The sequence below is a fragment of the Palaemon carinicauda genome, chromosome 8, assembly GCF_036898095.1.
Source record: "Palaemon carinicauda isolate YSFRI2023 chromosome 8, ASM3689809v2, whole genome shotgun sequence".
Classification (NCBI taxonomy): domain Eukaryota; kingdom Metazoa; phylum Arthropoda; class Malacostraca; order Decapoda; family Palaemonidae; genus Palaemon; species Palaemon carinicauda.
The window spans coordinates 155,528,118-155,553,030 of NC_090732.1; the positions used below are offsets into that span (position 1 = coordinate 155,528,118).

Genomic DNA, 24,913 nt, shown 5'->3' on the forward strand with positions numbered 1-24,913 from the left:
AACCTTTGCTCACGTTTCTGCTCACGCTAAAGATAATAAGTTATACACTCATAGTCATGAGCTCATGACGATCGTGGTCTCTGCTCACGTTAACGCTCTCGATCGCCAGTGAGACGCTCGTGACCACAATTACAACACTAGTCTTTCCTCAACCTTTAATAATGCTCACGATCACGAGCTAAACACTCGTGATCGCGAGCGACACGGTCATGATCGTGCTTGCACTCATAATCGTGAGTTACGCTCTCAGACACAAGCGAGATGCTTGGGACCACGACTGTGACACTAGTCTCTTCCCAATTTTGAGGACGCTTGCGATCACAAGCTAGCTAAAGACCCGTGATCACGAGCGAGACGTTCATGAGCGTGAGTTAAACAGACACAAGTGAGACTCTCGTGACCATGATTGTGAGGTCAGTTTCTGCAACCCTTGAGAATGTTTAAGTGATTGCTAGCGAGACGCTCGCGATCGCTCTCATGCCCACGAGCGTGAATTACACGCTCCCAGTTGCAAGTGAGACACTTGTGACCATGATTGTGACGTGAATCTCAACAACCTTTGAGAATGTTCAAGTGACTCGCTCGCGATCGCACTCACGCTTACGGGCATGAATTACACGGTCATTGTTGTGAGCGAAACGATTGTGACCATGATTGTTAAGCCAGTGTCTACAACCCTTAATAACGTTCAGGTGATCACGAGCGAAATGCTCCCGATTGATTGCGCTCACGCTCACAAGCATGGGTTACACACTCTCATAACTGCGAGCACACCGCTTGTGACCGCGATCTCGAATGTCTTGTGGTCACAATTACGTGCTCATGCTCACGATTGCGCTCACGCTCACGATCGTGAGTTACATGCTCAAGCGCAATGCTCGTGATTGCTATCACGAGAGTCTTGTGGCCACAATCAGAGACGCTCACAACTGCCCTCACGCTCGCGATCGTGAGTTACACGCTCGCAGTCACGAGCAAGATGCTTGAGACCGCGACTGCGGTCATGATGCTCTCTCTCACACTGTTGACCCTGAGTTACTCTCACGGTCACGAGCAAGACTCACGTGATCATGATCGTGAGTGTCTTGTGGTAAAGATCACGAGAGTGTAGAGACGCTTGCGATCATGAATGATGAGCCCAGATCCCAGGCTAGACGCTCTCGATCAAGAACTAAAAGCTCATATCAAGAGGTATAAGCTCACAATCAAAAGATCGACACTCACGATCACGAACTAGATGCTCACAATCGTGACCACGAGCAAGACGCTCACGATAACAGGCACAAGCCAGACACTAAAGACGAGCTGACACTCACGATTATGAACTAAATTTTTACCATCATACATTCTCACGATTATGAGCTAGATGCTTACGATCACGATCTAGTCACGCACAAGCTCTTGACTCTTAGGATGGCATGCCAGACGCTTACGATCGCGAGCCAGATGCTCATGCTCACAAGCGAAACGCTCATGCTTTTGTGCAAAACATGATTTTGTGTGGGACTTTCTCGAGCGATATGCTCACGTTTTCAAACAAGACTCTTAGGGGGAACGCTCACGCTGTCATGTGAAACGCTCATGCTCTTGTGCGAGATGCTCACACTCATAAGCAAGAAGGTCTAGCTCAGGAGCAAGATGCTCTCGTTCTCGTGCAAGATGCTCACACTCACATGGGAGATGCTCACACTCATGAACGGGACTCTCATGAGCTCACACGAGACGTTTTAAGATCTAGAAAGACCCTATCATGATCATGAGCACAGTCTCAAGCGAAACTATTTCAACCGTTTCGGTAAATCTTGGATTTTCCAGATCTCCGATATGTCAGCTACCAATTACCATTTTTCAACGGCTAGACGATCCCCGGTTGCTTATCAATAGCACCGTTCGCTGTTTTTATGTTCAACAGCTAGTCATTCGTTGTCCTAAATGACGGTAGCTCGTCGTTTTCGTTTGCTGGCCATTTTGGTGCCTGACGTTTGTTAGTCAGAAACTAGTGATCACCATAAGCTTGCTCCATTCAAGGCCACTTCTTGAGAGGGAGCTGCTCAAACGAGCACTCTCTCCCAGACAGCATAGATCGTCTCTTTTCACACTTTAGCTTACAGGTACTCTACTTTGTAAGACCCTGCATAGTTGATGAAATTACGGTTTTTTCCCTCTGGGAACTGAAAAATACACCCTTCTTCAGCGACGGGTATAATACGCTAGTGCAAGGCTCAGTGCCGCTCACTTTTTGGGTTCTTGTTTGTGTATCACAAGCAGGGCTTCTTCGGTTCATAAAGTTTTCTCGCTGTCGGCGGAATCAAAGGGATCTGCTTCAAAGTGGCCAGGTTTATGCACTGAATTCAGCACAGCACACTCACAGGAATTCATCTCCCTTGAATGTACGTGTTTTTTGTACACTTCGTTTATACTACAGGAAGGCTTACGAACAAATTGCCTCAGCAACCAGGTTGCTGCTTTGGTTGCTACCTTCTCCCCTGCTGTCCTGTTTATTATGGGGCTGCTTTAAAGCCAAATTTGCTTGAATAGGAACTACATTAGGTAGACAGTCTCCTGAACCAAATCGAATCTCGGATGTTTATCTCCCCCCTCTAGCGGGAGACACAAACTCCTGAGGTTACCGCTATTCTCTCCCTCTTAGAGAACGAAATTCAGTGCTGTCTAATCGACAGCCATAGCAATTTACTCATTATTGTTCAGGTCAGTCCTAGATGAGTGATTGACAGGAATAACAGAGGATATCGAAAATCTGTGTTCTCCCAATCTCCATTGGCCCTAATGCCCTCAGACCTTAGTGGAAACACATTCAACCTCCATCTGCTTCCACTCTGGGGAAACGTCTTTTATCTACACTTCATGAAACTCAGGCTTGTTCATGAAATCGTACCATGACTTTCTCCCGTAACTGGAGCTCCTCCTTAGGCCAGAGTGGCTGGGAATATATTCCTTTCTCGTAAGAGAACCCCTCCCACGAGCTCGAAATAATCGACTCATGTCTTTCAGGGTATCCTGTCGACGGGTTTTGATTTTATAGACTCCATCCTATCTGCAAGAGTATTCCTCCTACAGCCTTTGTATTAGAGGTCTTCCTTCGGAAAGCGGAATGAATATCAATGACAAGCTGTGATCTTTTTGCAGGAGAAGGACTGCTGTCTCCTGTTCAATTCCCTTTTGTGAGCAATTTTCTTCAGGAAAGGAATGGATGGCTTTTCCCCACTTCTGTGCAGACTTATAGTCGGACTTGTCTCATTAAGGGACTCGACTAGAGCTTCGGTCTAGTCTCGTTGTAATGGTTTGCGGACTGTGGCCAGAGGTAGCACTCGAACTGCCTAGTGTCCGAATGCCGACCACAACCCAACGTTCACTACACAAAAAATATACATCGGTGGAATACCCAAAAATCTAGGTAACAGTTCAACAGAATGGAGTACTGGGCACCACCCCTTGATTTATACTGGGCAAGGGGACCCAGCTGGAATCTTTCTGCCTTCCTAAATTCCCTTTCCTTGGGCTAGCTGGATTAGCATGTAAGAAGACCGTTGATTCATTTCTGGGAAATTAGCAGAATTTACATAGCTATATATTCTTTAGGTAAGATGGTTTCAAACTTGGGTAAAGAAATGTCCGAACATTAGGTGAAAGGGAAAGAATTTTTCTTCAATCTGACAGCAAGACAGTGTGGGAGGAAAAAATTATGATAAATTACTTATGAGAGAGATTAAAAAAACAGTGGCTGAGGAAAGGTTCTGTAATTAAATTCAGACTTTACAAAAACAAGAAAAATATTTATTTGAAAATGAAAAAAAAAAAAATTATATCATTCCTACAGTTTAGTTTGAAAAAAATTAAATCTTCAAATTACATAAACAGAGACCTAGATATATCCATGGCAGAGCCTCATAGGAAACAACCCTCTAATAGTTAACAAGACAAAAAAAATAATTTGAATCCCTCAGTGATACACAATATGTCATGGTTATTCTACACCCATGAAAATGGATGAGAGGTGAGGTCATTTATAATAATTTTCTGAGGCCCCCCTTGATTTTAAAGTCACACACACCCAAAAATTCAGTGTAAGTCTTTACTTTCACATAAAAGATACTATTCCTCAATTTATGCGGCAAAACTAGCATCTTTAAGGAATGTCTAAATTTGTTTCACTTCATCATTGATGAGATCACAGTAGTTCATATCATTCCCTCCAATAATTCTATGGGTTAACAGGATACCCAAAGTATATCTGATATAAATACATTCCCGCACTCCACTGGCTGGGCTATTCACAGCAGTTCAGGTCAAATCTCTCACACTTGGGAGTTTATGTCAACATAAATGTCTGCAGTATGTGTTTTTTTTCTTTTTTTGATGAAGGAACCTATTCTTGTACAGTACAGTACTTCTATTGTCTCTTACTCTTGTTTCCACTTCAAACCCTACAGAGAGTAGGGCGTGCTGCAAAAAAAAAAAAAAAAAATGTTGTTAGACAATGGGTAGGACCAAAAATATAACAATACATTAAAAAAATATGCAAGCATGAAAATTAAAAATAAGTTGTATTTTCCCTAACGATAGTTATTAATTTTTTCACATCGTCGAAAGACAGATCATATACAGTTGCACGTCTGCTACTCTAGAGAACCCATTACGGACTGTCTTTACGACTCGATACTCCGTGTTAAGAGTCGAGTGAAGTCCTCTTCTCGAGAGTGCTATTCTAGTCATGCACTCAAAAATTGCCAACAAAGGGAATTACGCTCTTAGGCTTAAGCAACGGAAGACCTTTGCCCGTCCATCAAGCATCTCCTCTAATTATTGCTCTCCATAGAGTTTGAGCCGATTATCCGTATTTTGGTAATACAGCCTTCTACGGGACGTGTGGCTCTAAACTGCAGATCTTCCCCTGATCCCGAAGACAGGTCTTTCCCAGTGTGACACTTGACCAAAGGAGAGAAGTACCCTATGGATCTCCCTCAACGTCTCTCGCTCACGTCGAGAAACCAAGTAACAAACTATTTTGTTCTGAGCAGCTTGAACCTCAGGTTCAGGCCCTCCAACTGGGAACCTGCCGCTTTGCAATCAAGGCTGTAACACATGAAATTTCTTGAAGACGTACCTCGAGGAGAGTGATTACCTAGCCCCAAGAGTATTGCACACTGGCTCAGTTACTCGTCATAGTTTTTCTTTTTCATGCCAGTGATTATATTGTGGTTATACCTCAGGAAAAAAATGAAGGAGTTCGCTCCTTAGGTTCAGCTTGCCTCGCTAACCTTAGGAAGGTCAAAGAGGCTGTAAGGATCTTGTCCGTGATGGGGACACAGGCCCTATACCAGTCACAGAATTCCTCTCTTCCTCATAGAGATGACCCAGAGCTCTGAATGTTTTAGGGCAGTATCCGTTCATAACGTTTTCAAGCAGCTCGTTTGTGACACACACTGTGCCATTGGTAGGGTGGAAATGTGCCTGATCTTCACCTCATCATACTTACAAGACGTAACCCACAGAAGACCTGATACATTTTCTCTATCACTCCTGTGGTGGGGACACAATAAGTGGTTTAGTAATACCTCAGGTTCCATGTTGGACAAATAGCTGAAGGTTGAAGGCATTGGCTACCTGGGGTAAGACTGGGATGAATGAAAGTATGCCTTGCTCTTTTACTTTTATCATCATCCCCTCCTTTGAGGAACAGTGCCATGGGTCCTTTTGCAAAGCTGGCTTCAACCTCTGCAGGTAATAATCTCTTCCCTTGTGTAACCAAGTACAGTATGTTTTTCATACACTCGTATATGTTCCCAACTCCTCTTGCGAGGTAGGCCTTGGGAAACGTCTTTTTAAGTGCAGAGCTCCTATTTTAAGTAGGAGCATCTTCTTACCTAGACATTCTTATGATATCTCTCACAACTACTTTAGTTGCTCAGGCCGCTACCATACTCCCTTGTGTTGATATGCAAGGTGCAAGTTTTCCCTTGATTACAGTCTAATACTGTCTTAGGGTCAATGACTAAACCAGTAGTCGGACTTACCACCCTTCTAAGAGTGAGTCATCCAATATTAATAGCAATTTGTTAGTATGGGGACAAATGACAAATTCAGAGATAACTAATGCAAACCTGTAGCTATTTATATAAATTGGCCGTCCATCACCTGTCCCCAAGTAAGTCCTGCTGCAAAAAGCGATGTGGTTCATTGAACCGTGAGTAGATATAGGTGGCTGGGTAGCCCCCAACCACCCCTTACCTACCCACTATTAATGGTTAGGTAGGGTTGCCACCTCGCACTTTAAATTTAATTATCTGCCTTCCAGTTCTGCCGAGTAATATCTTATATAGATAGGTACAGGTTTGTGTTAGTTAGGGAAAAATGTAAATTACTGTATCTCCGAATTTGTCATGTTTAGAGCCAAAAAAACAACCAGGTTAAAGGTCTTGTTTGTGAAAAATGTTATTTTCCTTAGTAAAATAAATTTTTGAATATACTTACCCGGTGATCATGTAGCTGCAGCTCTGCTGCCCGACAGAAAAAACCTACGGGCGGGATACGCCAGCGATCGCTATACAGGTGGGGGTGTACAACAACAGCGCCATCTGTCGAGTAGGTACTCCAGTACTTCTTGTCAACAAAGAACCAATTTTCTCCTCGGTCCACTGGGTCTCTATGGGGAGGAAGGGAGGGTCCTTTAATTCATGATCACCGGGTAAGTATATTCAAAAATTTATTTTACTAAGGAAAATAACATTTTTCAATATTAATCTTACCCGGTGATCATGTAGCTGATTCACACCCAGGGGGGTGGGTGGAGACCAGCATACATGTTAACATTAGAAGCTAAGTATCCCGTATTTCATTTTAGCAGTTATTCAAAATAACAAACATAAAATTAATAAGTACCTGGTAAGGAAGTCGACTTGAACCATTACTCTGCCTTTTTAAGTACGTCTTCCTTACTGAGCCTCGCGATCCTCTTAGGATGCTGAGCGACTCCTAGGTGCTGAAGTATGAAGGGCTGCAACCCATACTAAAGGACCTCATCACAACCTCTAATCTAGGCGCTTCTCAAGAAAGAATTTGACCACCCGCCAAATCAACCAGGATGCGAAAGGCTTCTTAGCCTTCCGTACAACCCAAAAACAACAATAAAAAGCATTTCAAGAGAAAGATTAAAAAAGGTTATGGGATTATGGGAATGTAGTGGTTGAGCCCTCACCTACTACTGCACTCGCTGCTACGAATGGTCCCAGGGTGTAGCAGTTCTCGTAAAGAGACTGGACATCTTTAAGGTAAAATGATGCGAACACTGACTTGCTTCTCCAATAGGTTGCATCCATTACACTCTGCAGAGATCTGTTTTGTTTGAAGGCCACTGAAGTAGCGACAGCTCTAACTTCATGTGTCCTTACCTTCAGCAAAGCAGGGTCTTCCTCATTCAGATGAGAATGGGCTTCTCTAATCAAAAGTCTGATGTAATAAGAAACTGCGTTCTTCGACATCGGTAAAGCAGGTTTCTTAATAGAACACCATAAAGCTTCTGATTGTCCTCGTAATGGCTTCGTACGTCTTAAATAGTACTTAAGAGCTCTTACTGGGCATAGTACTCTCTCTTGTTCGTTTCCAACCAAACTGGACAGACTTGGAATCTCGAACGATTTGGGCCAAGGACGAGAAGGGAGTTCGTTTTTGGCTAAAAAACCAAGCTGTAAGGAACATGTAGCCGTTTCAGATGTAAATCCTATGTTCCTGCTGAAGGCGTGTATCTCACTGACTCTTTTAGCTGTTGCTAAGCAAACGAGGAAAAGAGTCTTCAAAGTGAGATCTTTAAAAGAGGCTGATTGAAGCGGTTCGAACCTTGCTGACATCAGGAACCTTAAAACCACATCTAAGTTCCAACCTGGTGTGGCTAACCGACGCTCCTTTGAGGTCTCAAAAGACTTAAGGAGGTCCTGTAGATCTTTGTTGTTGGAAAGATCTAAGCCTCTGTGGCGGAAGACTGCTGCCAACATGCTTCTGTAACCTATGATCGTAGGAGCTGATAGGGATCTTACCTTCCTTAGGTGTAAAAGGAAGTCAGCTATCTGCGTTACAGAGGTACTGGTTGAGGATACTGAATTCGCCTTGCACCAGCTTCAGAAGACTTCCCATTTTGACTGGTAGACCTTGAGAGTGGATGTCCTCCTTGCTCTAGCAATCGCTCTGGCTGCCTCCTTCGAAAAGCCTCTAGCTCTTGAGAGTCTTTCGATAGTCTGAAGGCAGTCAGACGAAGAGCGTGGAGGCTTGGGTGTACCTTCTTTACGTGCGGCTGACGCAGAAGGTCCACTCTTAGAGGAAGAGTCCTGGGAACGTCTACTAGCCATTGCAGTACCTCGGTGAACCATTCTCTCACGGGCCAGAGGGGAACAACCAACGTCAACCTTGTCCCTTCGTGAGAGGCGAACTTCTGCAGTACCTTGTTGACAATCTTGAACGGGGGTAACGCATAAAGGTCTAGATGGGACCAATCCAGAAGAAAGGCATCTACGTGAACTGCTGCTGGGTCCGGAATCGGTGAGCAATAATTTGGGAGCCTCTTGGTCATCGAGGTAGCGAACAGATCTATGGTGGGCTGACCCCACAGGGTCCATAATCTGTTGCAAACTTTCTTGTGAAGGGTCCATTCTGTAGGGATGATCTGACCCTTCCGGCTGAGGCGGTCTGCCATGACATTCATGTCGCCTTGAATGAACCTCGTTACAAGCGATATCTTTCGATCTCTTGACCAGGTGAGGAGGTCCCTTGCGATCTCGAACAACGTCATCGAATGAGTCCCTCCTTGCTTGGAGATGTACGCCAAGGCTGTAGTGTTGTCGGAGTTCACCTCCACCACCTTGCCTAGAAGGAGGGTCTTGAAGCTTCTCAAGGCCAGATGAACTGCCAGTAGCTCCTTGCAGTTGATGTGTAGTGCTCTTTGATCCGGATTCCACGTGCCCGAGCATTCCCGACCGTCCAGTGTCGCACCCCAGCCCGTGTCCGATGCGTCCGAGAAGAGAAGGTGGTCGGGGGTCTGAACAGCCAGTGGTAGACCTTCCCTGAGACTTCATCTTCTCGGATATAGGAACTGAGACCGCTTCTAGCGTCATGTCCTTTCTCCAGTGAGCAGCTAGGTGATACTGAAGGGGTCGGAGGTGGAGTCTCCCTAACGCGATGAACTGGTCCAGCGATGAAAGCGTCCCTATTAGACTCATCCACTGTCTGACTGAACATCGGTTCCTTTTCAGCATGCTCTGGATGCATTCTTGGGATTGACTGATTCTGGGGGCCGACGGAAAAGCCCGAAAAGCTTGACTCTGAATCTCCATACCTAGATAGACTATAGTTTGGGATGGGACGAGTTGGGACTTTTCTATATTGACCAGGAGACCCAATTCCTTGGTTAGATCCAGAGTCCATTTGAGATTCTCCAGACAGCGACGACTTGACGCAGCTCTTAAAAGCCAGTCGTCCAAATAGAGGGAGGCTCTGATGTCTGCTAAATGCAGGAATTTGGCAATATTCCTCATCAGTTTGGTAAACACTAGAGGTGCCGTGCTTAGGCCAAAGCACAGGGCTTGGAACTGGTAAACCACCTTCCCAAAGACGAACCTTAGGAAAGGTTGGGAATCTGGGTGGATGGGGACGTGAAAGTACGCGTCCTTTAGGTCTAACGAGACCATCCAGTCTTCCTTCCTGACCGATGCTAGTACCGACTTCGTCGTCTCCATGGTGAACGTCTGCTTGGTGACAAAGACATTTAGAGCACTGACGTCCAGCACCGGTCTCCACCCTCCTGTCTTCTTCGCTACTAAGAAGAGACGGTTGTAGAAGCCCGGGGATTGATGGTCCCGGACTATGACTACCGCTCCCTTTTGTAGCAAGAGAGACACCTCTTGCTGTAAAGCTAGCCTCTTGTCCTCCTCTCTGTACCTGGGAGAGAGGTCGATGGGAGTTGTTGCTAGAGGGGGCTTGCGCAAGAATGGAATCCTGTACCCCTCTCTGAGTAACTTCACAGACTGTTCGTCTGCACCCCTGTTCTCCCAGGCCTGCCAGTAGTTCTGGAGCCTGGCTCCCACTGCTGTCTGGAGAAGATGGCAGTCAGACTCTGCCTTTTGAGGACTTGGAACCCTTCTTCTTTTTGCCACGTTGACTATCGGCACGGGTACCTCCTCTGCTGGAGGTTCTGCCATGAAAGGGCGGAATGAACCTAGACGCTGGTGTGTCCATCCTAGGTCTAGGCACGGAAGGTAAAGCTGTGACTTTACGTGCGGATGACGCCACCAGGTCATGGGTGTCTTTCTGGATCAACGAGGCGGCAATCCCCTTGATCAGCTCTTCAGGAAAGAGACACTTGGAAAGCGGAGCAAACATCAGCTCTGACTTCTGACATGGTGTGAACCCCCGCCGACAAGAATGAGCAAAGGTGATCTCTCTTCTTAAGAACTCCAGACACGAAAGAAGCCGCAAGCTCGCCAGACCCATCCCGAATGGCTTTGTCCATGCAGGACATGATGAGCATGGCAGAGTCCTTATCCGAAGGGGAGGTCTTTCTGCTCAACGCTCCCAAACACCAGTCCAGGAAGTTGAAGATCTCAAACGCACGGAAAACTCCCTTCAAAAGATGGTCCATGTCCGAAAAGGTCCAGCAAATCTTGGAGCGTCTCATAGCCAGTCTGCGTGGAGAGTCTACCAGACTTGAGAAGTCGCCCTGGGCAGAGGCAGGAACTCCCAAGCCGAGAACTTCTCCCGTGGCATACCAGACGCTAGATTTGGAAGCAAGCTTGGTCGGGGGAAAGATGAAGGATGTCTTCCCAAGTTGCTACTTGGCCTGCAACCACTCTCCCAGTACCCTTAAAGCTCTCTTGGATGAGCGAGCGAGTACGAGCTTCGTAAAGGCAGGAGCTGCTGACTGCATGCCTAAAGCGAACTCAGAGGGAGGTGAGCGTGGAGCTGCAGACACAAACTGGTCCGGATACAACTCCTTAAACAGGGCAAGGACTTTCCTAAAGTCTAAGGAGGGAGGCGTAGTCTTGGGTTCATCTATGTCGGAGTGTTGATCGTCCAAATGCGCAGCTTCGTCGTCATCAGAGATTCCTTCATCCGAATGCTGAGGAGGAAGCGGCAAAGGAGGAGAAGAAAGCTGAACGGCTGAATCCGGCAGCACGGGTGCATGCGTAGCTGCACTGGATCCATCATCATGCCGCTGCTGGTCAGTCTGAGAGCTGGCAACAACAAAAGCGGAGTGGTGGTGCGTGGTGGGGACTGCCGTGGGTTGCGGAGACTGCCGCATTGCGTCAAAACACGGCAGCTTGACTGCACCTTCCCACTGCTGATGCGGTAGCTCACGCATGTCAACGGAGGGGCCGCACGTCGGCTAACGTCAACATGCGTCTGGCAGGGTCGACTGCGCATCGGTGGTGGAGCTCTCACAGCCGGAGTGTGGGAGCAGGCAGCCGCAGTGTCAGCTGAGCGCACAACCGTGGCAGGTTGTAGGTTAACGGGTGCAGCGTCAACCTTCTCAGCACGATACTCCTGCATGAAGGAAGCTAGCTGAGTCTGCATAGACTGCAGCAAAGACCACTTAGGGTCTACAGCGGTTGGTGCGGCAACAGACGGAGTGATTGCCTGCTGCGGAACCACTCTACCTCTCTTGGGAGGTGTGCAGTCTTCGGAAGACTGCGGCGAGTCCGAACTGACCCAGTGGCTACACCTGGGCCGTTGGACTCGCTTGGAAGGGACCTTGCGCTTGAGAGGTCGTGAGACCTTGGTCCAGCGTTTCTGACGAGAAACTTCTTCCGCAGACGAGGAATGAATGGGCTCACTCGTCTGTTTGTGGGTGGGACGATCTCTGCAAGATACGTCCTCAACCACTGAGGGTACATCTGTACGCTGATCAAGGCCTGTCGAACCCTTTGGTCCTTCGACATTGCTTCTCCCCTGGGCTTGGGAGCTTGCAAGAGGTCCCGGACTGGGAGGACGACTGGCACGAACAGATGCACCCTCATACGTAACACTGACACTTTTCACTGCACTTGCACTCACTACACTTCCCACTGCACTTTTCTCCTTCAACTCTTTGACGTCGGCCAAGAGTTGATTGCGGTCATTCGCTAATGACTCAACTCTGTCACCAAGAGCCTGAATGGCACGCATCATATCCGCCATCGAGGGTTGATGAGAGCTAGTAGAAGGGTCGGGTGTAACCACTACAGGGGAAGGAATAGGTTGAGGGGCATGGGGAGAGGAAAAATCAAAAGAGCGAGACGAACTCCTCCTGATCCTATCCTTCTCTAGCCTACGTGCATTCTTAAGGAATTCTTGAAAATCGAATTCCGAAAGCCCAGCGCATTCCTCACATCGATCTTCCAATTGACAGGCTTTACCCCTACAATTGGAACAAACGGTGTGAGGATCTATAGAGGCCTTCGGAAGACGCCTAGAACAGTCCCTAGCGCTACACTGCCTGTACTTGGGGACTTGAGTAGGGTCAGACATCTTGAATTAGTCAAAGGGGGAAATCCAAAATCTATCCAAGTCGTCAACAAATAATCCAAAAACTAATCAATGAAAGTGATAAAGTATTGATGATAATTTCTGTACAGCGAAAGCTAATAACTAGAGAGAATACATCACCAAAAAGCGTGAAAATCAACTCCAGAAACAACAGCGTATCAAGTAGGTCTTGCCGGTGGCACGACAGAGAGAAAATTGGTTCTTTGTTGACAAGAAGTACTGGAGTACCTACTCGACAGATGGCGCTGTTGTTGTACACCCCCACCTGTATAGCGATCGCTGGCGTATCCCGCCCGTAGGTTTTTTCTGTCGGGCAGCAGAGCTGCAGCTACATGATCACCGGGTAAGATTAATATTGAAAAATGTATTCTTATAAGACCATTATCCAAGAATGTGATTTTTAAAACATCTGATTCCTGCAGATACCTTGATGAGGCCTATTTATAACTTTTGTGTGTCAGGGCACAATGTATTAAAGAAATGTGTACTTTTTTTACCTTGGGCAAGAATATGTCTTATAAAAAAGTTTTGGAAGTGGAACATTGCAAATGTTTTATGTATGCCTCCGGTGTTTGAGAGACTATAGATATCTTTTAAAGATTGTTCCATATTTAGTCCAGCAGTGGATGTAATTGTTCCATATTTAGTACAGCAGTGGATGTAATTGATAGTTCAGTTTGATTGTTTTTTTATCAAATAAAGTTTTAGGTTATGGATGTGAGGTTTGGTTTTTTTTTTGTTATGGAAAAAGTAAAGTTCCTCGAAGTTTAGGTTATTATGACTTTTTTTTCAGTATCATAGTACCATTTTGTAAAGTCTATCCACGATCATCAGACATCATGTTTTCTCCTCTTTTCTCTAATACATTAAGGGAGAAAGGTATATACAATATATAGGATATATATTTGATTTTTACATGGGGCATGGCTGAAGCTGGAGGAGTGACATCCTTAGCCCAGCTCTCCCCCTTGATAATATAGCTACCCTGCTTAGTCAGAGAGTAAAGTTTGGATTGTAGAGGTCATTTATTTTTCCTTTAAATATAAATAGCAATGAAATCCAGGTAAGCATTAAAATAAAAAGAAATCACAATTTTTTACAGACAGATGTAAGCAGTGTGAATAACCGCAATAAAGGCAAAGGAGAAGATATGATCCCAAGTGGTAATGATGAACATTCAAAGCAGCAGACTGTACAGAAAGGTGTTCACACTCCTTCCAAAAATAGGACAGCAACTAATACTAGTCCCAAAAGGAGAACACCTACTAAAAATAAAAGTTCTCCTTTAAAGAATAATACAAAGGGACTCCATGCTATTAGTGATGAAGACAGTGAGTATGATTCAGGGAATGAACCTGATGAAGAACTACAAACTAAGGTATCAGCGAAGGATGGAACCAACAAAAAGGGCAAGGCAACATCAAAACATCAGTTAGGTGTAAAACCTGTTATGAGGGATGAGGAAGAGGAGTCAGCAAGTGGGGAAGAAGAAAATAAACCATCGGCATCATCTCCAGCATCAACTCCAAATTCAGCAAGAGGAGGTACCTCGCCTGCTTTTAAGAAGAAACCAAGACGTCCATGCCAGTATGGAGCTAAATGTTACAGGTTAGTGAACTCTATCTTAGCTCTCTGAACATTTTAACTCATTTTAATCATATTATTATTGAAAAGTATGTTTCATGAATGAGGAGATACATACATAGAAATTATCTTCTTTTATTTTCATTTTCGTTGAGTATGTTACTTAACATTATAAATTTACTATTACTGAATGGATATTTGTTTTGCTTTATATTCACATCTATATTTGTTGCTTGTTTCCGGATCATATTAGTAAAATTAGACAACTACTTTAAGCAATAATCAAATTGAATGGCCAAATTTGTGAAGCTGTCAAACATCATAGTTTCATTACCAAGCTCTTAAAGTAAGATGGTTTTAAAGGAAATTCTATGTTTAAACGATACTTTTCAATGCGTGGCAGATACCCCAAAGAGGTTTTAAAAACTTGAAACTTTCAGGAATAATAGATATTTACAAAGGACTTATACTGTGATAGAGAGACACCTAATTTTATTTTTAAATGAAACCCGTTTTTACAGCCTGTAAAAGTTATTAGTCGACACTTCTGTACCTCCGTTTGTATTAATGTACTTCAAGATATCAGTGTGCAATGTGTTTATTCAAAATATATCAAAAAATATGAAATTTGACTTTAGCTTGGTATGGCATAATTATAAGTAACCATCCATCTGACATGAAAAACACTGTCTTAAGTTAGATATTAAAAATAATCAGGAATGTTTCAAGTTTCATTCTCATCCGTCAAAAATCCCAACACATGTTGACTTAAGCAAGGTCTAACATACAACAGGGTAAGACAAAGAGCTTATTGCTAACAAGGTTGATTTTATAAACCCTTTCAAACCTGTACCAGGTAAGGTCTGGATTTGGCAGAATATTTATTTTTTAGATTAATAAAAAAGTTTGAAAGAGATCGATGTCATTCTTTAGGTACTGGGATAGTAGATGGTGCAATATTAAAAGTTGTGATTTATTTAAAGGGGAAAAGTTGTATGGTTGTACTAACGTTAGATCTACCGAATCTCCTTGTAACAATATCAGTAGCTTATAATGGGATCAAGATAAAGCCTCCTATTGTATCTCCATTGAAATGTTTTTTTTTTTATTCTAAATCAAATGATCATGTAAGCAAATTTTGTCAAAGGAAAGCGAAAGGTGCTGTAATCGAAAAGTTTAACTAGTGGACAGAAGTCTCGATAGACATTCAACTACAGTATTCAAAATTAGGTAACTGTAGAGAAAACCATTCTGTATCAGATGAAACATGTTGGAGATATAGTGGGAGGAAGAGGTCATGGCAAAAAAACTTATGAATTACTTAGTTTCTTTAAAACAAAAGAAAAGGTAACAAATGACATTATTCTCCAAGGAAAATGTAATAAAAAACAAAAATCCCCCCTATAGAAATGATTAAATATTATAGTGATTCAAAAAGTAAAACACATACGAGTAACAGGTAATCACAAGAGTACTTATTCCTCCACCATAAGCAATACTCAAAATGTATGATTAGAATTTTGCATAAATGTCAATTCAGTTATACTTTCCTCTGATTGGGGAACTAAGTACAATCATTACAGATGGCCTTCTGTTAATCAATCTTTAATAAGGACCTCAGGGCTGCTGACAACAGTACCCTCGGTCTTCTTGGGAGAATCATTGCCTATTCCTTAGATCACCACTGAGGGATCAACAGATAAAATATTTGAAGAAGCCTTTGCATATGAAGGATAATTAATGTTGGCCAAAAATATCCACTTCAGCTAAAATGATAATAATTTTAAAGATAGATGTAAGTAGCGAAACGTTAAAGATTTTAGACATTAACCAATCTCATAACCATATTATTGATATTATTACAATGTTTGCTTCAGCGGCATTAAATTTATATGAAACTTTTACGCAGTTTCTAATGATTTTTCTTTCAAGAATACAGCATTCGCCACTAATTGCGAGCACCTCAGTATTCAGAAGGAGAGAAATAATCTGTTATTCAATCTTTATTTTAGTAAACAAAAAAGTTGAAATAGGACGGGAGTTGTTATTGTAAGTGAAATCAAGGTGATAATTTCAGGCAGGTCCCAGTTTGGTGATCGGTTTTAGAGTTGTCAGTGTTTTTCAGTGCTTTACAACATTTCAAGCAAAGAAGTTCATGCTCATTATTCATTATTCAGCTTGGGATAGACAGGAGAATGTGAGTTGTTTAGCCATTATTGCAGTACAGTATACGAAAAATCTAGCAAAGCCTCTTGGGCTGCTAATTTTCCATTGGTTGGAAGAATTATGTGTGCAGAGATCTATGAAATAGTTGTTAATTGTTCTCGCTGCACTCTGGCTGAGCACTGTAACAAGCAATCTGTTCTGGATAGATTTCATTACTCACGTTCTGTAGTTGTAGTTTGGCATTAATTGCAGGCTAACCTGAGCTGTTTCCTGATTGGCTGATTGAGAAAGATACTGTTTCAGTTAGGCTGCCGTGTCACTCATCTTGCATTATTGGATCATCATTATCACCGTTCAGTTGTAGGAGTTGCATGTTGCAATTGGCTGGTCAGCAGGAGAAACATGTAATATGTAGTGTTCAGTGTGGGTTTCTCCTGCTGGATATCGAGGGCCTCAAATATTCAAAGATGAATACTAGTGGGGGCTGTACCTATAATTTCTTTTTATTGTTGTTGATATTTTCCCTTGAAATTTCTCTGCCATGAATTTTCTGAGAATGGCCATTGATGGCACATTGTTGAACATGATAGGAAACCTGTTTGGAGAGACGCATGGTACCGGATGTATAAATCAGTAGACATAATTGGTTCTCTTTAGGTTGTCCTGCACATGAGGGGCAGAGCTATTTCTCTTGTTTTTGCTGTCTGGTAATAATATAAGGCAAAATTTAGGATCTTTTGTGGGTCCACTGGAGAAACATTACTGTTTATGATTTATTTTATGGCTTTATCAGCCTCTTGATATTGCTTATGTGTTTGTTCTTTAAAGTACAAACCAGTCTTCATTGAGGCTGGTTCTTGCTCAGCATTGTTGTACCAATTATTCAGGGCTTTTTTTAACCTCTTTGTTAACATCTTTGTTGGTGTACCCATTGTTTACCAAGACTTGAATTACTCTGTCTAGTTCCTTGCGGGTGGCCTTCCAGTATGCATAGCTGGAAATGGCCTTTTTCAAAAGGGCTTTAATTGTGGTAAATTTATAGAAAGTGGGAGACTCCTATTCCCATTTAGACAAAGACAGAGGTTTGTTAGCTTAGTATATACAGAGGTATTGAAGCCCAAGTCAGTAGGCTCCTCCCAGATATCGAGGAAATGAAGATGACAGTTATTGCTGTGTTCCAGGGTATAGGTAAGCAGCCACACTCATCAAAGGTCTTGTGTAGCTCCTTGACTTCATAGAGGAGGCTTTCCCTTTACAAAGTTGTCATCAGTGTGCCTCAGGTATAGAGCTGGTTTACTCAAGCGTGAGGAGATACGTTCTTCTACAACTCCCATGTAGAAGATGGTGAAGAGGACTCCTAAAGAGGAATCCATAGCTACACTGTCCTTGAGGAAAGTTTACCCTCTATGGGTAGAGAATGGGGCCCTCTTTGTGCAAATTTCCTGGAGTGATCATATGGTAGCCTCAGGGACATTGAGGTCTGGTGTAGACAGATCCCTGTAAACATGATCGATTATCAAGGCGATAGTTTTGTCCATGGGGACATTCGTAAACAAGGACTCAACATCCATGGAAGGAGTAACTTCATTATGCGAGGATCCTCAGTTGGTTTCGAGGAATTTGGCGGAGGAAGGTATGCTGTGCTGATTTAGTATGGACAGCATCAACAGGGCATTTTAGCTTCTTGGTGATTTTATATGCTACCGCAGGGCACTGGCTAATAATAAGACTGAAAGGGTAATTATTTTTGTGGGTTTTCACATTCTCATAGAGGTATCCAAGTCCAAAGTCACCAGTAATAGGTGGAAGATTGATGGCATTGGTGGCAGCATTGGCAGGCTTGATTATTCTGTTAGATTCTTGTGTAATGTTGTTTGTTGGGTTATACATGAGCTAATAAAAAAAAATTTATCTGCCAAGATATTAACAAGTTTTAAATCTCTAGTTTTTATGTGAATGATCTATCTTCTAGTTATTACAGGTGACTTTGACAGCCAGTGCCCTGCTCCAACGTATCAAATCACTACGAAGCTAAATCCCTTGTTGACGTACATACTATATCAGCACAGCATACTTTCCTTTACAGAATTATTTGAAATCATCCTCAAATCCTTGGGTGATGGAGTTATTGCTTCCATGGATATTGAGTCCTTTAGACTATTGCCTTGATGATGGATGAAGAGCTGGGTAAGTTAGTAAAACAAGCAATAGTCAAACTGCTTCTAAAGAGATGCCTCATCCTATTGATGATTTTAAATCTACAGTTATAGAGATATAGTTCATTATCAGTGGCAAAACAGTGTATCTTTCATGGTGAGATTAAAATTAGGGAGATTATTAGTGAGTTATCTCCTTGCAAGCACAGCAATATATCTAGGAATGGAAGACCCATTTTCTGCCTGTGTATAAGTCATACACCCGTAAGACAGTTTTGATGGTTCCTAAAAACCATCCTTACTGCAGTGTTTTTCTGGTCTCCTTGACAATGAGGAATTTGACAGTCAAGTGGCCCAGTCTAGAGGACTATAAGGACTTTTTTCTCTCTGAGGCTCAAGGTGTGTATGGCAAAGTACATCTGAAACTCTGCTGTCTCTCCACAATTGGAATAGGATTTATAGTTTACTAAGCATTTGAAGCTTAATTATCATTTTATTCAGAAACAGGCATGTATTTCATATATTCTAGGTTTACTGAACTGTAATTTTTATGTGCATACTGATAATTTCCACTTTTTGTAGGGCCAGTTATAAAAAGGGAATTTAGTAGAACATCCATAACATATATTTTTCTTTTACCATTACAGGAAAAACCCAAAACATATAGCTGGCTTTGCTCATGTTGGAGATTCTGATTACTATGAAAGCTCTTCAGATCCTGAAGCCTCTGATGATGACAGACCTCAGTGTGAGTATGGGGTGACATGTTATCGCAAAAATCCCCAGCACCGCAAAGACTATAGACATAGCAGAAAACCTCAACCCCAAAGAAGAGCAAAGCGGAAAGGTTTGTAGTTAAGATTTTCCTCCAAAAATGCAATAATCTGTTTAATATTTTTCATGATTTTTGAGCAAGCATGATTTATTTTATTTGATTATCAGAGGGTGATGTGGGTGTGCTATCATAATGAAAATGCTCTTTGGCTTATAAATGATAAGTTTATTGGGAATTGCAACACCACTTTGCTTTAACACTGATTTATTGGTTTGCTTTACCAATTACTTTTTTTTATTTAGTCTATGAATGAATGATTATTCTTTATTGTTTTGTGTTATTGTTAATGAAAATTAAGAATATATATCACAGTCTGTTTGTATTACACTATCTTAATCTTCTATGTCAGCAGTATCATGGTAGTTTTAGGTAATTTTTTTCCTCTTTTGAATATATTAGTACAATAGAGCCTCTAAAAAGCAGATTGGACCGAATATTAGAAATTAATTTAAATGGAAGGTTCCAAATGAGTTCCCAGATGTAGGCAATGCCAATGACCTGTTTATGAGAACTATTTTATAGGCCTTTACTGTGTTCCACAAGCCAAAGGTTTTTTCCAACAGTGCTTAGTCCCTTGATGATTATGAGGAGATAATAATAATATACAAGAGATGCAAAGCAAGTTTCTATTGTGAAAAGAATGCTGCTAAACATCTCTATTGATCATGTTTTGTGTCCAGAAAAGAAAGAGAACTCTAACATTTGGTGTTTGTAAAATAAAAAATTAATAATTATTTTTATTTCTCTATTCACCTGATATTCATATTGCTTTTGTCTCTGGAAGGTTGGAAAGTCGACATTACTCCTTAAAATCAATTAATTTTTCACTTTCTATCCTTCTGATACAGTGGTGCTTCTGGTGAAGCAATGAGAACAGTGGGTATCAACAGCAACTTGATGTACATGTATATATTCTTCGGTCTCAAAGTCAAAATCCTTCCCTATCCTCCTGATGCCACTAATCAGTTGGGGAAGAATGTGAGCATGTTTATGAATATCATGTAGGTGACTATAGAAATGAAAAATTTCATTATTAATATTCTATTTATTTCTATGAACCACCACTGATGTTCATATTGCTGACTCCCGCACTTTACAGGTGGTGGGTAGCCAGTGAAGGAAAGAGATTGGGTAATTAGTTTCTATAGTCAATTACATAATATCCTAGACTTAACTTTAGTTTAGATGCTTGATTTTAAAATGTATTATAAAACCTAATTACTAATTTTTATAATAAAAACTTACTGTGCTATACATAATTTGACAAAAAATGAAAAACATTCAAAAAGGTTACTAAACCACAACCCAAAAGTGTAGTTCTACCAAATTACAGTACTTAATTTCTCGGTTCTATCAGACCATTACCCACCAGCCACTGTAGATCCTAAAGCCACAAACACATTATACATAAGCCAGGACTCCTTAAGATAATGTTTAGTGAATACAGTTTTTTTTTTTTTTATACCATGGAGGTATTGCTAAAACACTTTCCAAACATAAGATTTTAACTATTTTATGTTAGATAAAGCTGCATTTCTTATTCATGTATTATGAAGCTTCATTTTCAGATATTTCAGTCAATTTGGATACATTTCATTTTGAGCTCGGGACAAAATAGTAAAATTGAATGACATTCCATTCTTGAACAGAAGTTGTGTATATCACAAAACTAATTAAATACTTGACCTTAATATCTGAGGAATCATATAAATAATATTGAACGGCTCATACTGGTTAAGGAAAACTATCCCCTGTAATACCTGTAGAATAGTCCAAATAAAATTGGTCTCATAGGAAGGAAATTAAAAATTTGCTGTAAACGTCTAGCCTCAAATTCCATTTAGTATTGAAATCAGAGAAATGAGATGAAATCCACTTATGATTACTCAAGACTACCTTAAAGTAAATCCTTATAGTTTTTTTCACTGATTTGTTTTCTGATGAGAAGGCCAGTAAAATTAAATTTTACTGTGTAAGATTAAGTGAAAGTTTTTCAAAAGTTCAAAGCAGGAACTCTAAGTTCTGTAACATTATGTCCAAAATCTAAAAAATATAAATGACTACTGGAAGTGTTTTTTTATATTAGGATCTAAAGAAATCTACTAAAATACCTGATTTGAACAAATCTAATCTCATTGTTCTACCACAGAAATTAGTTTCTATTTATTTCTAAGAACCTCCCCCGATACCCCTATTACTTTTTCTGCAAAAGCATAGTTTAACCAACCTTTACCCATAAAATTTAAAAATTAAAAAAAAAAAAATCAATTTTTCCTTCAATAAACACATGCACTTACTAAAGGAGTGAGTATTCTATCAATAAGTGGTAAAAGACACGTCATTCTTTTCGTCTTCTCATTTTCTTCAGTTGCCAACTACTGGCCAGACCTACTTCAGATTGCTTGCTTATTACTCACATTAAGATGTCTTCCCCAGGTTTTCTAAGCAATTACTACTTGAAGTGTCCACAGGAAGTGTTTCTGGAGGATCACTATGCAAATTCCCTTGGTATATCACAGGGACAATACTGTGATTTAAATAATTTTGGAACAATAGTTTCCATTACTTTGCCTCTCATGTAATAGTACATTGTTTTTTGTTACGCATCTCTTTATATGATCAGAGTATGCTATAAGGAAATTTTCCTGGGGAAATTTAGGACTTTCTCTTCAATTTATTATTACCTGAGGAAAAACTACATAAACTACAACATAGAGAAAAGTCAATAATAGCATGCTTTTCACACACACATGAAGTATATATATATATACAAAAAATTAAATGGATTTTACTCTCAGTGAAAAAGTCAATTTAATTGAAGATGTAATGGTGTTAAGCAAATTAAAGTCAAGCGATCATAGAATAGTGAAAGCAAAATTTTTTTAGATCTGAGAGAAAAGAGTGAAAAATTAATTTGTTCCGACACAATATACTCACCGAGAACTACTTTCTATGGGAGTCACTTGGTGACCTCTCAATCTCGACCAAGATTTTCCCGCGTTACCCCCCTATCCCGCTCCATATAGTTTCTACCCCCGCCGCCAGGATACGCCCTGAGGGCAGGATCAGGGCAGGTCACTGCCTTCCCGGGTCAGCATCCTCATTAAGTTCTTGGTCGTGAGATGTGAAACATCTCACTCTCTCGCTCTCCCGATCCTTTGGCGCGTTGTGATTCCACGTGTTTCCAGTGTGGGGACTTGTGTTTTTCTGCGTAGTGCGTTATTCGCAAGTGTTTCAGTACGTCCCCCTTGCGTATATCCAGTGTTCTTGTAACTCGATAGTGTTGGCCCTTCGTGTGCGAACGATGGAGCATGTGCGTCGTTGCCCTGGTCCTAGAGCCGGAAAGTCGTGTGTGGGCTTTCCTCTCTAAGCCAGAAGTGGACCCTCATTCCCTTTGTTCCACGTGCAGGGGTAAAGTTTGCTCCTCCTCGGACACGTGTCTGGAGTGCGTAAGTTGGGACGGCATACAGTGGGTACGATACAGTACCAAGAAGAAGAAGTCGTCTAAGCGTTCCCCCAAGAAAGTGAGTGGCGCGTCCTCTTTACCGTCGGTCAGTGATCGGTCCGACGAAGCCTCGGCCTCTCCGTCTCCTTCGCAGAGGAGTGGGCAACAAGCCCCCAGTGTTATAGTTAGCCATAGCGTTCTCCCCGGTGAACCCAGTGTGAGGGAGGAACCAAGGGCTGGCCCCTCTGGAGAGAACGGAAGGGCCGCTAGTGCTTCGGGTGAATCGGGCCACGTGGCAGGGGATCACGCTTCCTCGGAAGACCAGTATGGGGCAGTGTTGCTATTTCGGAGTCCCCTCCGCCCTCGTGGGCCGGTGCGTCGGGCTCTCCCCCTCCAGAGGACAACCACGCTAGAGTTCGCCGCCCGAGTAGCGATGCTTTCGTGTGGAAATTGCCGAAGACTCCGGGGAGGTCACCGCTAAGGATGGACGTGTACCCGGGGCCCCTGGCCTCCTAGCAGGGATAGAGTAGACACAGTGCCCTCGATCTCTACAGCAGTTCCCGAAGACTTCCTCCAACATCCTGTCTCGGACGACCGACGGCGAAGAGCTTCCCCCGCGCATCACTCGAGCAGCCGTTACGCGAGGAACGTGGCGCCCTCAGACTCTTCAGAGGTGGATTCATCCTCCGGGGGAGAACTCAGGGAGAAACGACACCGGAAGAGAGAGCGGGCCGAAAGCGATCGTTCCCGCTCCAGGTCAAGGTCGCGGCACAGCAGGAAGCGCCCCCGCTCTCACTCCCGTAAGTACAGGAGGGATGCCTCTCCCGGCGGCGAATGGGTCTACGTCCCTTCAGGAGAGTCCAGAAGGCTCCGCTCTAAAGACTCTCGGTCCAGTGAACGAGCCTCTAGGTTGTCGCTCCCTACGCACAGCCTGGAACCGCTCGACCTGCCACACAGGAAGGACCTCGCTCTTAAGCATAAGTCCTCGAGGCCTCCGGTTCACCCCGCCCAGCGGGGGGAAATGCGCTTCCGAGAAGGCAGCCCGACCGAACCAGCCCAGCTGGGGCGGTCGTCGAGCAGGAAGGACCGGTTCCCGTGGTCGGGTCATCCCACCGGGACCGTGTCCTCCGCTTCCAGAGCCTTGGGGCAGCCGAAGGTCCTCCCGGAGCCGGTGGCTCCCGTCCTACGGCGAGTTCCACCCGCGTACGGAGCGCCCTACGGTTACGGGTCGACCTCCCTGGAACCAAGAGGAGAATGCCCGGTCTACCGTCCAAGCACGGCGCCCCCACGCCAGGCCGAGGCCGAGGCCGACGGAGGCGAGGCTTCCCCGTCGGAGGACTCCGCCTACAGAAGGGTGGTAGGTCTCATCAGGAGGCTCCATGGGATTCCAGAACCCTCGGCGCCTAAGGTGAATGCCTGGAGGTCGAGCCTCCTGAGATACACTCACCGTGACGCCCTGCCGAAGTCCTCCCTGGCCCTTCCTCTCGCCCCAGACCTAGTACTGGGACAAGAATACATAGATAACTTGGTGGCCAGCAGTGCGGAGGCCCCCAAGTCCCAGAGTGCCTCCAAACTCCTCCAAGGTCTCAAGCCACAGGGCAAGGTATATATTCCGGAAGGACGGCGCCCAGGTCCCTGTAGGGTGGACCCAGCCTTGGACATCCTGGGACAAGGCGGCTCGGACGAAAGGGCCTCTTCAGCCCCTGTTTCCTTCTCACCCACTGAAGCCGCCATGATGGAGGAGATGTCAAGGGATCTTGTGAACGTCTCCTCATGGCTGGACTGGTGGGCCTCCACGTTGGTGAACGTACGAGCCTCCACAGACCCCGACGATCCTGAGCAACAGGGTCTCCTGACGGACCTTCTCACCTCCGGGGGGAAAACCCTCAAGTTTATGGCTTACCAAGCACTCTCCTTGACTGCCAACTGGGTCCTTAGAAAACGAGACACAGTGCTTTCTAAGTTGGCAAGGAAAATCCCGGACAGAGAGGCCCGAATGGTACGTAGCCTACCCCTAGGGGGTGAGTCGCTGTTTCCTCTGAAGGAGCTAGAAGTGCTAATGGAGAAGGTGTCCAAGAGGAGAGAGACCAACACCCCCAGACATACATCCTCCAGAAGGCCTCCTTACAGGAGATCAGTCTCGGATAGTGCCGTGGCTCCTCAGGCTACCCCCAGCTCTTCGAGGAGGGACGCCTCTTC

General features: G+C 43.5%; 1 protein-coding gene across 1 annotated transcript in view; it reads left to right on the top strand.

Annotated features, from left to right (window-relative positions):
• LOC137646044 (aprataxin and PNK-like factor) overlaps positions 1-24,913 on the top strand; it is a 221,895-nt gene that overhangs the window by 164,612 nt on the left and 32,370 nt on the right. Inside the window, exons 8-9 of the mRNA XM_068379188.1 lie at positions 13,631-14,136; positions 19,082-19,281. Coding sequence (XP_068235289.1) covers positions 13,631-14,136; positions 19,082-19,281 — 706 coding nt within the window. The remainder of the gene's footprint in view (positions 1-13,630; positions 14,137-19,081; positions 19,282-24,913) is intronic.